Source organism: Astatotilapia calliptera, chromosome 9 (genome assembly GCF_964374335.1).
Source record: "Astatotilapia calliptera chromosome 9, fAstCal68.1, whole genome shotgun sequence".
NCBI classification, from domain to species: Eukaryota; Metazoa; Chordata; class Actinopteri; order Cichliformes; family Cichlidae; genus Astatotilapia; species Astatotilapia calliptera.
The window spans coordinates 26,541,185-26,554,757 of NC_137430.1; the positions used below are offsets into that span (position 1 = coordinate 26,541,185).

General features: G+C 40.1%; 1 protein-coding gene across 4 annotated transcripts in view; it reads left to right on the forward strand.

Annotated features, from left to right (window-relative positions):
• Window positions 1–13,573, forward strand: part of LOC113029320 (A-type potassium channel modulatory protein DPP6) — a 263,030-nt gene that overhangs the window by 244,992 nt on the left and 4,465 nt on the right. For all 4 annotated transcript variants that reach the window (XM_026180141.2, XM_026180142.2, XM_026180138.2 and 1 more), the window contains 15 exons: window positions 1,728–1,851; window positions 1,939–1,977; window positions 2,319–2,426; window positions 2,751–2,842; window positions 4,636–4,683; window positions 4,797–4,915; window positions 7,671–7,742; window positions 9,029–9,136; window positions 10,186–10,255; window positions 10,898–11,092; window positions 11,472–11,526; window positions 11,631–11,730; window positions 12,439–12,497; window positions 12,582–12,654; window positions 12,734–12,807. In XM_026180141.2, the coding sequence (XP_026035926.1) occupies window positions 1,728–1,851; window positions 1,939–1,977; window positions 2,319–2,426; window positions 2,751–2,842; window positions 4,636–4,683; window positions 4,797–4,915; window positions 7,671–7,742; window positions 9,029–9,136; window positions 10,186–10,255; window positions 10,898–11,092; window positions 11,472–11,526; window positions 11,631–11,730; window positions 12,439–12,497; window positions 12,582–12,654; window positions 12,734–12,807 (1,336 nt within the window). The remainder of the gene's footprint in view (window positions 1–1,727; window positions 1,852–1,938; window positions 1,978–2,318; window positions 2,427–2,750; window positions 2,843–4,635; window positions 4,684–4,796; window positions 4,916–7,670; window positions 7,743–9,028; window positions 9,137–10,185; window positions 10,256–10,897; window positions 11,093–11,471; window positions 11,527–11,630; window positions 11,731–12,438; window positions 12,498–12,581; window positions 12,655–12,733; window positions 12,808–13,573) is intronic.

Genomic DNA, 13,573 nt, shown 5'->3' on the forward strand with positions numbered 1-13,573 from the left:
ATCCATGAATTCACATGGTAGGATTTGTAAAGAATTTATTCGTAAATCAGGGTGGAAAATAAGTATTTGGTCACCTCAAACATGGAAAATCTCTGGCTCTCACAGACCTGTAACGTCTTCTGTAAGAAGCTTTTCTGTCCCCCACTCGTTACCTGTATGAATGGCACCTGTTTGAACTCATCATCTGTATAAAAGACACCTGTCCACAGCCTCAAACAGTCAGACTCCAAACGCCGCCATGGCCAAGACCAAAGAGCTTTCGAAGGACACCAGGAAAAGTATTGTAGACCTGCACCAGACTGGGAAGAGTGAATCTACAATAGGCAAGCAGCTTGGTGTGAAAAAATCAACTGTGGGAGCAATCATCAGAAAATGGAAGACATACAAGACCACTGATAATCTCCCTCGATCTGGGGCTCCACGCAAGATCTCATCCCGTGGGGTCAAAATGATCATGAGAACGGTGAGCAAAGATCCCAGAACCACACGGGGGGACCTGGTGAATGACCTGCAGAGAGCTGGGACCAAAGTAACAAAGGTCACCATCAGTAACACACTACAACGGCAGGGAATCAAATCCCGCAGTGCCAGACGTGTTCCGCTGCTGAAGCCAGTGCATGTCCAGGCCCGTCTGAAGTTTGCCAGAGAGCACATGGATGATACAGCAGAGGATTGGGAGAATGTCATGTGGTCAGATGAAACCAAAGTAGAACTTTTTGGTATAAACTCAACTCGTCGTGTTTGGAGGAAGAAGAATACTGAGTTGCATCCCAAGAACACCATACCTACTGTGAAGCATGGGGGTGGAAACATCATGCTATGGGGCTGTTTTTCTGCCAAGGGGACAGGACGACTGATCCGTGTTAAGGACAGAATGAATGGGGCCATGTATCGTGAGATTTTGAGCCAAAACCTCCTTCCATCAGTGAGAACTTTGAAGATGAAACGAGGCTGGGTCTTCCAACATGACAATGATCCAAAACACACCGCCCGGGCAACAAAGGAGTGGCTCCGTAAGAAGCATTTGAAAGTCCTGGAGTGGCCTAGCCAGTCTCCAGACCTCAACCCCATAGAAAATCTGTGGCGGGAGTTGAAAGTCCGTGTTGCTCGGCGACAGCCCCAAAACATCACTGCTCTCGAGAAGATCTGCATGGAGGAATGGGCCAAAATACCAGCTACTGTGTGTGCAAACCTGGTAAAGACCTATAGTAAATGTTTGACCTCTGTTATTGCCAACAAAGGTTATGTTACAAAGTATTGAGTTGTATTTTTGTTATTGACCAAATACTTATTTTCCACCCTAATTTACGAATAAATTCTTTACAAATCCTACCATGTGGATTCATGGATTTTTTTTTCACATTCTGTCTCTCACAGTTGAAGTGTACCTCTGGTGCAAATTACTGACCTCTGTCATCATTTTAAGTGGGGGAACTTGCACAATCGGTGGCTGACTAAATACTTTTTTGCCCCACTGTATATGATATGCTGCACAGACTGGGGGATTTTCTGTCCCCAGTGATGCATTTTTCCTTAATAGGGTGTTGTGTTTAAGTTTAATGCCTCTATTTAGTCTCTTCATATTTACAGCCTATTTTTCCACCTCTTTATACACTGCTTGATTTCTCTGTGTTCAGATGCAACCACTTTTTCCATCATCTTATTTTTACCCGCATTGCAGCTGATACCAACGATAATAAATGCTAAATATGCTTTCTGTTTGCCAGTGAGTACTATGTGACCATGGTGAAATGGGCCACCACCACCAAACTAGCCATTAATTGGCTGAACAGAGCACAGAACATCTCAATCCTCACACTATGTCAGGCTACAACGGGAGTCTGCACTAAGGTGAGCACAGTGTGCATGGCACATGTGCCGCAAGTATGAAAGGCTGTTTCTTTATCCCAACTGAAGTCTGTTTATCTGTTTCCACAGAAACACGAAGATGAAAGTGAAGGGTGGCTCCACAGGCAGGTGAGAATGATAATACACACGTGTGTGTAAGGTAGATTTAGAGTATTAAGGCACTGAGGTACTTATCCTTTCCTTTGTAGCAGTCATTAAATTATAGCCACTGTTTACTTGCTTTGTTGCCTGGCATTTCTTGCCTGACGACATGCACAGTCATTAAATTCAAGCTTTAAATTTAACATGGCTTTGTTCCAAGCAGTGTATGCTGTCTTTTTAAATTATAATGCGGGAATGCCAGTATAATTACTGCATTAAGCAGCCTGCGTATTTAGTTGTCTGTAGCAGTCTTTATTTTATGTCTTGTTAAGTGAAAACACTTAGATCAACCCTCTCTGTGTATTCAGAATGAGAAGCCGCTCTTTTCCAAAGATGGTCTGAAGCTGTTCTTCACACGGGCCATTCCTCAAGGAGGCAGGGGCAAATTCTTTCACATCTCCATGTCCATCTCCCAGGTGAGAGAATATTTGTATGCCAAGTATTTGCATCACTAACATGAAGTTAACTTGGAACTGATGAACCTTTCATATCAAACTTTCAAAAAGTGTGGCCCATATTAATGAAAAATTGTTTGAAAGACATTTTGCATACATAATTCCTTCTAGATGATTATTTGCAGCAGTTTCTGTCACCTGTAAATTGCCAAGGTGGTACATCTGATGTTTTGTACAGTGATTGTAGTGAAATATTTGTCCTGTTCCTGTCACATACAGAAACTGTTGGTGGCATTGGAGGATAACTATCATATTTTTGCTGTTTTTGCTTCTCTACACCCACAGCCCAACATTAGTACAGACACACTGCAATCTATCACATCTGGAGACTGGGATGTCACTCAAGTTCTGGCCTACAACGAGGAGAACCAACTAATGTGAGCATGCACAAACCCCCAAGCCGCCACCAGAACTCAATCATACTAAAAAGCATGTTACCACACATTTGCAACTGGTTACATTTACTCTATACTCACCACCCACTTTGTTAGATACACCTGTTCAACTGCACATTAACGCAAACATCTAATTGGGTTATGTAACCTCAAAAATATCTGCAGAACTTTAAACCAAGCTTTGAATGGCAAAGAAAAATTATTTAGCTTACTTTGACTGTGGCGTGGTTGTTGGTGCCAGGCAGGTTGATCTGTTGATATTTACCCATACTCTCTTCATCTACATTTCTTTGGGTTTACAGAGAATGGTCAAAAAAATGAAAAATATCCAGTTAACAATAGCTCCCTGGGTGAAAATGCCTCGTTGATGCCAGTGGTCAGGATAGAATTCCAAGAGTGCTTTGAGCTGATAGGAAGTCAACAGTAACTCAAGTAACAACTCACCACAACTAAGATATGCAGAAGAGAATCTCTGAATGCACAACACATTGAACCTTGATGGGGTACAGCAGCAGATGACCACACTGAGTGCCACTCCAATAAGCTTAGAATAAACTGAGGTTACAATTCACACCAAAATTGGGCAACAGAAGATTGGAAAACCCAAATGGAATTCACGGTCACCAGATCTGGATCCAGGTATCACCTTTGTGATATAAGAGAACAGGAGATTTGCACTGTGGCATCTGCAGACAAATCTGCAGCAACTGTGTGACGCTATCATGTCAATATGGACCAAAATCTCTAAGAATTTTTCCAGCACCTTGATGAATCTATGTCATTAAGAATTAAGACAGGATTGAAGGCAAAAGGGTGCCCAACCCATAACTTGCAAGGTACGCTTGAAGAGTCTTATGTGGTCATAAATGATAAACAGATAAACAAGGTTAGAAATTCAGCACCATGGACAGAGGCAAGCCCATTGTTTCAGTGGTTTGACAATAAAATCATTCTTCATTTTTATTATAGGTATATATGGTCTTTAGGGCTGAAATATTGGGAAATAGATGCTCTACTGTGCCACCTCAAACAATTCCACACAACAAACTGCCCTGAATGCACACACATAAAAACTGCCTCGAGTCTCCATTGCACCCATGAGGAGTGTGACTCATTCCCATCACTCCCTGATAATTACACTCCCACTGTGATCTGACTAATAATAATAATAATAATAATGGATTGGATTGATATAGCGCTTTTCAAGGCACCCAAAGCGCTTTACAATGCCACTATTCATTCACTCTCACATTCACACACTGGTGGAGGCAAGCTACGGTTGTAGCCACAGCTGCCCTGGGGCAGACTGACAGAAGCGAGGCTGCCATATCGCGCCATCGGCCCCTCTGGCCAACACCAGTAGGCAAGTAGGGTAAAGTGTCTTGCCCAAGGACACAACGACCAGGACAGAGAGCCCCGGGATCGAACCGGCGACCTTCCGGTTACAGATACGCTTCCCAACCCCCTGAGCCACGGTCGCCCCGGACTAACATGACTTCACATATTTATACCCTCATCCAAACATATATAGACACACAGTTCCTCTTTTTCCCTGAGAGTTGCAGGGATTTGAAAAAATCCCAGCCAAATGGGGGTAAGATTTGTCCCATTTCTGTTCTGGGTTCTTTTATAAAACATCTTTTCTAGTCGGGGTATTACTGGGGTAGTCCCAAAGCTGACTGGGGAACACAGCTCTGCTAAAGTCACAGAGTAGACCAAAAATAACAATTATACATGACTGTCATTCCATTTTTGCGTTTTTTATGTTTACACAGATACTTCTTGAGCACTGAAGATGGTCCAAAGCGAAGGCATCTGTACAGGTATTAGCTGTTCGAACTTACACTGCACTTGAAAAACTAGTGGCTTTGATAGTTGGGAAAAAGTGTTTTTTAGTTTCAATGTTAAAAACAAACACTCATATTTATTTCCATAGTGCGGACACATTTGGTTCATTCAACCGTCGCTGTCTGACCTGCGCCTTGTCCAACAGCTGTGGATATATCAGTGGCTCCTTCAGCCTCAACATGAGCTACTTCCTGCTCAACTGCCAAGGTAGTACCATGTGTGAATTCAGCCTCTGTTTAGCTTATCCACTTAAAGATGTCACACAGGACTCTCTTTTAACAATGACAATGAAGTTACAAAGTGCATGAGTGCAAACTTTTAAAATGGGCATTGCTATTTTTATTACATCACAGTGTGCCCTATGTGCAAGGAGACAATGCAATTCTGTGATGATAAATCAGCCATCATATAAATGGCCAATCCTCCAGTTTGCATTTCTTATTTGTTTATACCTTCAGGGACAATACACATTAATCAACATTACTACAAGTGTACCAGTGAGTTTACTAGATTACCACTGGGTAATTTTTCAACTGTTGACCCCTGGCCAGATGTTAAATTAGCCTTTAAAAGCATAAATGAATATTTAAAAGCCTCAAAACAGTAAAAAGCTTTAGAAAGAAGAAGTCGAAAGAGAAGTGCAGGCTGTTAAAATGCAACCACATAATATCCTGTTGTATTACACATGATAAGCATAAGCCAGAGGGTACACATTGGATAAAATGTCATATTGTGTCATATGTTAAGCTTTAAAATTTTGTTTGTTTTGAAGTTTATATGATAATAAATTAGCTACACTTAAGAGAATACACATCCTACACTGCTAGTCATGTATGTGTCCTTTGACTTACTGTAATAATTTAATCACATAAAAGGGATCGCTTTTGTAGTCATTGCTATAGGTGTGTCTGTTGGTTCAAAGTGGTTTCTCTCAGTAATCTGTAGCTTGGTGTACTTGAATGCACATTCAAGTAATGCTTTTATTAAGCTTCAACATCTGTCTGATGTTGAAGCTAAATCATCAGACAGATGTTAAAATCAGGGTCACACCAAATGTGAAAAATCTCCAAGATCAGTTTTTGTGATATGATAAATCGAGTACTATATCTTACGAAAGGGCCTGGAGAAAGATGTACGGGCATTTTTTTTTTCAATTCGATGGCCTATAAAGTTACATGACATACAAAATTATAATATATATAATATACATTATTAAAAAATATAATTTCATGTGTTTATGTATGTTTTACAGCTTATAGAAGCCAAGGATTTCAGCCAATTCTGCTCCAGTCATATGTGTAAAGACGATAAAACACACCATTTTAGTATATAATGCTAATAGGTCAAAGGTCACAGTCACACAGATTAGGAAAAGGCTTTAGTTTCCACTGGATCATCTCCAAACTTCAAATCATTGTGGGACAAGCACTTTCTTTGAGCTCTTTAAAATATTTTTTTCAGTACAGCAGTGTATGACTTCACCATGACACACAAAGGATTAATATATCACACTAGATTTCCATGTTAACAGTACTGGACCACACAAATGATCTATGAAAACGATGATGTCACGATGGAGATGTCATTATTGAAAATTAATGACATCAGTATAAAATATCAGCGTTTTAGTATAGCCCCTGCCCTTTGGGGGGATCTGTGCAATAGTGCTCTTGTATTACTTCCTCTTTCTCAGTGATGTACAATAACATGTATACAGTGCGTGTACGATATTAAAACCTGTAATGATATTTTATATACTAATCATATGTTTTGTATGTAAATGTGAGCAACTGTAGCAAAGTCTTTGAAATGAGGTGAAGTATATATAAAACATACAGTACAGTACTTAGAAATTACACTGTAGTAAAAATGTTTCTACCAATTTTCTTTTGGTGAGATGTTGTTGCTAAAATGATTTCATATTTCTGTTGTGTTGCTGGTAGGTAGTTCACCGAAAAGTGACAGCACTGTGGCAAAAACAGAGCCGGTGCTCGGATGACTTTACTTGTCACAATGTCAAAAGCTTCTTTCACCATTAAAAAAAGAGATCCCATATCATTGCACTTCTCCTACCTTTGATCCATTTATTCAATATCAAAAGAAGAGACAATCTTCTCCTGGTGATCAGAGAAATATCAAAATGTCACAGCACTGTTGTCATGCCGCAGCAGAAACTGTGTCTCAGTCTGACTTGAAGCCTGTAGCCTCAATATTTAATCACTGATGTAACACTTCAGTGTCAATACTTGCTAACTGATCACCACTGATCTAAGATCAGACTTGAACCGACCAAAATGCAATCACACCCTTTGTGCTCAACCTCTGACAGTCTCTGACAGTCAATAATCTTGTACCTCATGTATTTGTAGTGCAGTTCTTTCCTTCACAGCCTGCCTGTGATCTCATGTGATGAGATTATAATATCATAATCACAAGGAAAGGGAGTGTAAGGGAGAGAAAAAGGAGCCAGGGAGAGAGCGGCCGGTTTGCTCTTCGACAAATACAACCACAGTGTTCCTCTATTTTATTCTCAATTTGCTAAGTGCATCAATCACTTCATTTGCTGCCCCTCCTCCCTGCAGTCTGAGGTTTTAGGGCTGTGCCTCTGTTTGTGGCCTAGATATGGAAAAGCTATTAGAGCTATTGCATTACATAAACTGAATAAGCAAAGATGTGCTTCTTTGTCTGTCAGACAAATGATCTGGTATCTTTCAGGGTTTTGTTTTGTTTTTTTCTTTTTGTGCATTCACTGAAGGACACTGTGGCATCAGTGTGCATTTGTTAGGAAACATACACTTTTCCCTTGCTATAAACAAATAGTAAATACAGCAACCTATGTATTAATATTATGGTGATTTAAAAATAAATTGTTTTTTTAAACAGTCCATAGTAAGTCAGAATGTCCACATGTCATGGTCAAATATAAAGATACATAGTATTTGAGCTCTGATCTTCTTTTTAGGGCCGGACATCCCGTTTGTGGCTGTTTACAAGACACAGAGAGACACAGAAAGTGAGACACAAGACAGAGAAAGTGAGTATTTCAACCAAGCAGCAGGTCTCCATGTCAAAAAGTATATTTCCTCTAGTGGCTGGCTCCAGAAGCAAGTCATTGCCTTAGCTTCTCATGTTAAAATGTCCAAATTTACAAAGTTAAAAAGTTAATTTTGGTGAAATCAGGGTCACATCAAACGTGGAAAATCTGTAAAAGCTTTTTATTACCCACAGTTTTTTATGGATGATCTTCAAACTTCACAACAATGTCGCCCTTGCTACCTGTCTGTATCCACATTCTTAATAAAGTTTAAATGTGTGAGTTTTAAACTAAAAATCTATTTATTTATTTTTAAAGAAGAATTGTATTTACTTTTATAGGAGGAAATTAGCTGTACACAAGCTATAATTTTTCGCCTGAATTAGAATTTGAACAGATTTTTGACTCACTTTAGGGGCTAGCCCCTAGTGGCCTTATAAAGAACTCCAGTTTTGACGCTCCTGCTTCCTCTTTCAGCCCTGGAAGCTACCTTTTGACACAAATGAATATTTACAAGCCTGAATGGAATGAAACACATTAGAAATGACCTTCTCTACATTACCATATTTGCTATATTTAACCTGACCTTGTCAAAAGGGGGCAGAAGTGTTTGCAGTGTAGTGCAAAGTGATCACCTTTGCACTGAGTCACTGTTTGTCTACAGGCCAAGTGTGGCATGACAGACGTAATGACATTACTCCTCACAATGGATGTCCTCATTAGATTATAACCTGCCCAACAGCACTATCAGCATACTGTTATTTGATTACTACAGTGTGTATGTGTGTGCCAGTCTTTATCATCTTTAAGTAATGAGATCTCCCCGTCCTGAATATGTTAAAAAACAACTCTGTAAATTTCATTACCATATATTATTCGATGTATTCACCTTCACAACAGCATTTTTGTAAGTGCAATCCATTTTTTTCCTGCCACTCAGTATGCTGCATTTAAAGGCATGTCTTTCTAAGTGACCTGTAGGTCTTTCTAATGTCCTGCTGTAAGCAATGGTAGAGACAAGATCACATTAGAATTAGTGTATGAAGTCTCCTCATCTCATTCCAATTTGGCCGTCTTGATTTGGTGCCTGCTTTTACATCTCCTCTACAACATCTATGTTTAGGTTTCATGGGGGGGGGAGATTTTTCTTATCGCCTCTAAAATTTTTATGTAGCACATCTATAAGGAGATTACTCTCTATTCTGCTCCTGTAACAAATCAGTCATTTGAAACATGAGCTGCCTGACAAAAATACTGTAAACTGTTATCTCACATACTCTCTTCAGGTATTGTAGAAGTCTATAAACTGGAGAGCAATGAGAAAGTGAGGCTGACCTTGGAGTCCATGCAGATGCCCATAGTGGAGTACAAGGAGATCAACATGGACGACTATAGTATGTATCAGACCACCAGACTCTTACTGTATAATGGCATATTATTAGGAACTTAATGCTAATGATGGAGTAATACAGAGCTTATTTCACTTCTTTTTATATTAAAAGATGCCACGGAGCTGAGGTAAACTGAGCCAAAAGATGTTTGTCAATCAAAACAAACTGATTCCTGATTAAAAAAGAAAAAAAAAACAAACCCATAAAGTTTGAAATATATTTTATTTGTAGACTGTATGTAAAAGATGGACATAGCCATCATGATGGCTGTCTTCATGTTTTGAAGCCAGATGTGAGGAATAAGGGGCAGGTCTGCCTGAGAACCAGACGACACTGAATGCTCATATGGTGACATGAGCTCTAAAACCCTGCTTTAATATTTGTTTAACGCCAGATGAAAAATGTGGGCCCAGATTAAAATCACTCTAAATGGAAAATGATAACTCTATGGGAAAATAGCCTTGGACTTGCCCTCTATGAACAGTTTGTTGTATGTATGTGGTTTTAGTCTCCCATTTTTGGTCACACTTTTTTCGTAAATCTCGACCATATCATGTTTCAAAAAGGAATTTCTGTGGCATTTTCCTCTTCATTGTTAATCACAAGTTCTTGTCAAATGAGCAAGCGGTTTGAGAGCCAGACCTGTCACATCAATTTTTCAGCAAGCCATGAAAATGCTCATCTCAAGGCTTCAAAACTGGCCTTCAGAAGCCAACAGGTGATGTCACAGTAGCTGTGTCCATAAGTTATGCTATCTGTGGTTCTTAAGCATATAAAATGGGTTGTTTTCTGTGCTACAGTCATGATCCAGCTTACTTTGAACATGCATTGCTAAGCTAGCAACTGAAGCCATGAAGTCTATTACCTCCGAAAAGATAATAAATTAAGGCATTTTCTCATAGACATCCATACAATTTGACTTAATTTAGCAATCCAAAACTGCGGCACTAACAGCTAGAAAGTTTAGTGCACAGAACCAGGGGTTATGTTTTGTGTTTGTGAAAGAGACCTTGGTTGCTTTTGTGTAACAGTTGTTTGACTTGACATTGCAGCCTTGTCGATGCAGATCCTGAAACCAGCTGGCTTTGTCGAAACGTCACACTACCCTCTGCTCCTGCTTGTGTATGTATCAACAAAAGTGTGTGTCTATTAGAAATGCAGTCTCCACTCCAAGTTATATGAGGACATATCCGTCCATATCAATGCAAACATGCCAAGCAGATAAATTTCTTTGTCCCTGACACCTGCTGGATAATAATTACACTGTGACAAACTGAACCTCCTCTCCACCATGTTTTCATGAGCGTTCCTTTCTTCCAGCCTTGAACTATATTTTTATTCTCCAGGTCAGATCTAGGTTTCTCACCGTTTTAGAAAAAAAAAACACACTACTATAATTTATTGTATCGTCATTCATACCTGTAAAAATGATTTAGTAGAAGTTTAAATCATTAGGAATTATTTCACCTCTTCATCACAGTCATAACTTGCAGTTGAAACTCTTACACCATTTAGCAGGCACGCCGTTGATTTTGAGTAAGTTTTTCTATTCCATGTCCCCATTTTTCTCTGTTTTCTGTTCATCTGCTGTTGCTTTTCTTGCGCTGTATAGCTCAAATGTTTAATTTAAAAAATAGACTGCAGAAAATTGGGACATAAGGTTATGCACTTTATTTTCACATGGACACAAAGTTAGGACTGAAATAAGGATCGCATCACTTGTGGTAGCCTCGATTTCACTTCACTGCTCTGCTTGTGGTGCAGCGATGGGACACCTGGTGACCAGATGGTGTCAGAGCAGTTTCACTTGGATTGGGCCACGGTGCTGGTGAGCAGCTTCGGCGCCATCGTGCTGCGTTGTGACGGGCAAGGCAGCGGCTTCCAGGGCACCAACCTGCTGCATCGGATCCAGAAGAAACTGGGCGTGTTTGAGGAGCAGGATCAGAAGGATGCACTTAAGTATGTGGATAAAGTCGTGCTGCTTTATTGAGAAAAACACATTAAACTGTGTAATTTGCAGAAGTCATCTGCCAGATCTTAAAGCCACATTTATTCACACGCACACACACACAAATAAATTTACATTATCATCTGTAAATTCTTCATTAGTTACTGCTATGAAAATATATTTTGCACACACACTGATAGCAGCTGGTCTGGCAGAACTGAAAACGTGCATTTAATGTGCAAGTGTTAAACAAACACTGTGAATTTAATATAGTATAATGGATCGTTTATTGCAAACAGCTGCTAAAACATCTTGTAAGTTAGAGCTACAGCTGCTACTGTGAGACAGTTTTTCTAAAAGTCAAACTGAACCAATGTTTATCTTTGACAGTTTTATTCTAAAGGAGCCCTATGTTGACAAAAACAGAGTCGGAGCATTTGGAAAGGTAAGAATAGTGTCAGTATGTGCATTCTGGGTCCAAAGATTGACCAAAATAGTCCATTCTACACTCAAGTATCTCTGTGTTAACATGCAGTTGTTGTACTTCAGGTGTATGGAGGCTATGTGACCAGCCTGTTGGTCAGCGGTGAGGAATCTCCTGTAAAATGCGGCGCTGTCCTCTCACCCATCACAGATTTTGAATTGTATGGTAAGCTGTGTTTGTTTGCAGCTTTTTGCATTTGAAAAATCACCACTCCACTACGTGTACTAAACAAATGCAGTAACCCTGCATAATCAGTCAGGCTCAGGCAGCACTGACAGAATATTCAGAGGAAAAGGGAAGACAGATTGCAAATCTAGCACCTTTAACCCCACAGCGGGGATATCTTTTCAGGGACTGCGTCACGCAAGTAGGCACTCATGAGTATGATGGTGCAGACAAACCTAGAACTCAATCACATCAGCGCCAGACGAAGTTAACAACACCAGCCTCACCTCGGCTACCCGAGGAATACAATGTGTGAAATGCAGAAGTGCTGTGCACCGAGGGAGTGACAGTACGAGAGACGCAGGGAACAAGGAACGAGGCGCGGTGCTGTTGTAGCTGGAGGCGCACCGAGTCAGGAAAGTGCAAATTAAGGAGGAGCTGGGCGTTGCGGTGTGACTGATTTCCTATCTATTTGATTTCTCTCGCTCTGCCAGAGGCGGTGAGAGACGTGCCATGACACTGGAATTGCGGAATTGCAAATGAAGACTCTTGTAACAGCCTCAAAACTAAGGAATATGTAGATGGCTGAATATATTTAGACATAGGGATAAAAAACCACCCTCAAACAAAGAGTGATTAATGGAAGATTTGATTTGATCTTAACAACAAAGCTAATAAAAGATAACCGAAGCCTATTTCCCCCTCTAGCTTCTGCATTTTCTGAGAGATACCTTGGACTGCCCAAACCTGACACAAGAGCATACACGGTAAGATTTTATTACTTTTTTTTTTTTCATTTTCTTTCCAGTTGTAATAATTATCAAAATAATCTGCTGAAATGTGTTTTTTAGATGGCAAATTTAGCCCACAGAGCGTCTCAGTTTATGGATAAGAAGTTTCTGATTATCCATCCTACAGCTGACGGTAGGTCAGGAATTATAATCATCTTCATAACTGAATATGTAAAAGATAAACAATAATCTGTCTCATTTGGTTTCTTTAGAAAAAGTCCACTTTCAACATACAGCGAAATTCATTGCCCAGCTCATCAGTGAAAAGGCCAACTACACCCTACAGGTATGCAGTCTTTCTTTTCCTTGTTCAGTCCAACCTCTGGGAGCTTTGTGATCCCAGTGGTGGTCTCGCAGCAGGCAGAGGATTAGCCCTTCACAATGTCTGCCTCACACATAATGAGATTATAAGACCTCCTTGGGCATCCTGCATTAACACCATGACTAATCCCTTTATAACACATTGCTCTGCTGGCGAATGTTCATCAAAGCTCATTACTGACCAACAGACACATTAGTGTGCACAGTATTAATATTAGGTCTCTACTAGTTTATGATGGGTTCAAATAAACACTATCACTTAGTTACTGTCGGTTGAAAAACACTTTGAGCTCTGGTAATATACACTTACTAGATAGTTTATAAGCTTTGCTAATACCAGGTTGGAACCTCTTTTGCCTTCAGAACTATCTTAATTATTCTGGTACAGATTCAAAGTTTTCTCTTCGGTCACGCTCGGTTGATTTTTCTAGTCGGCACACTCATTTCCTCCATTACGCGCTGGCTCCATTACCCGCTGGCTGCTTCCCAAACAAACACACGTGCGGCTTGGCACTTGCGCTGTACGTAACAAGTCACGCGACGTGACGCTGCGGCTGTGATTGGTTCGGCTCTGCGCTACTTAATTTGGATTGACTGACCTTTTTTTTTTTTTCTTTTTTTTTTTGTTGAGGACAAGAGCAGCGAGGTCTATCGCGATAGCTTAATTTCTCTATCGAGTAAAAGTTATATCGCGATACATATCGTTATCGTTCTATCGCCCAGCTCTAGTG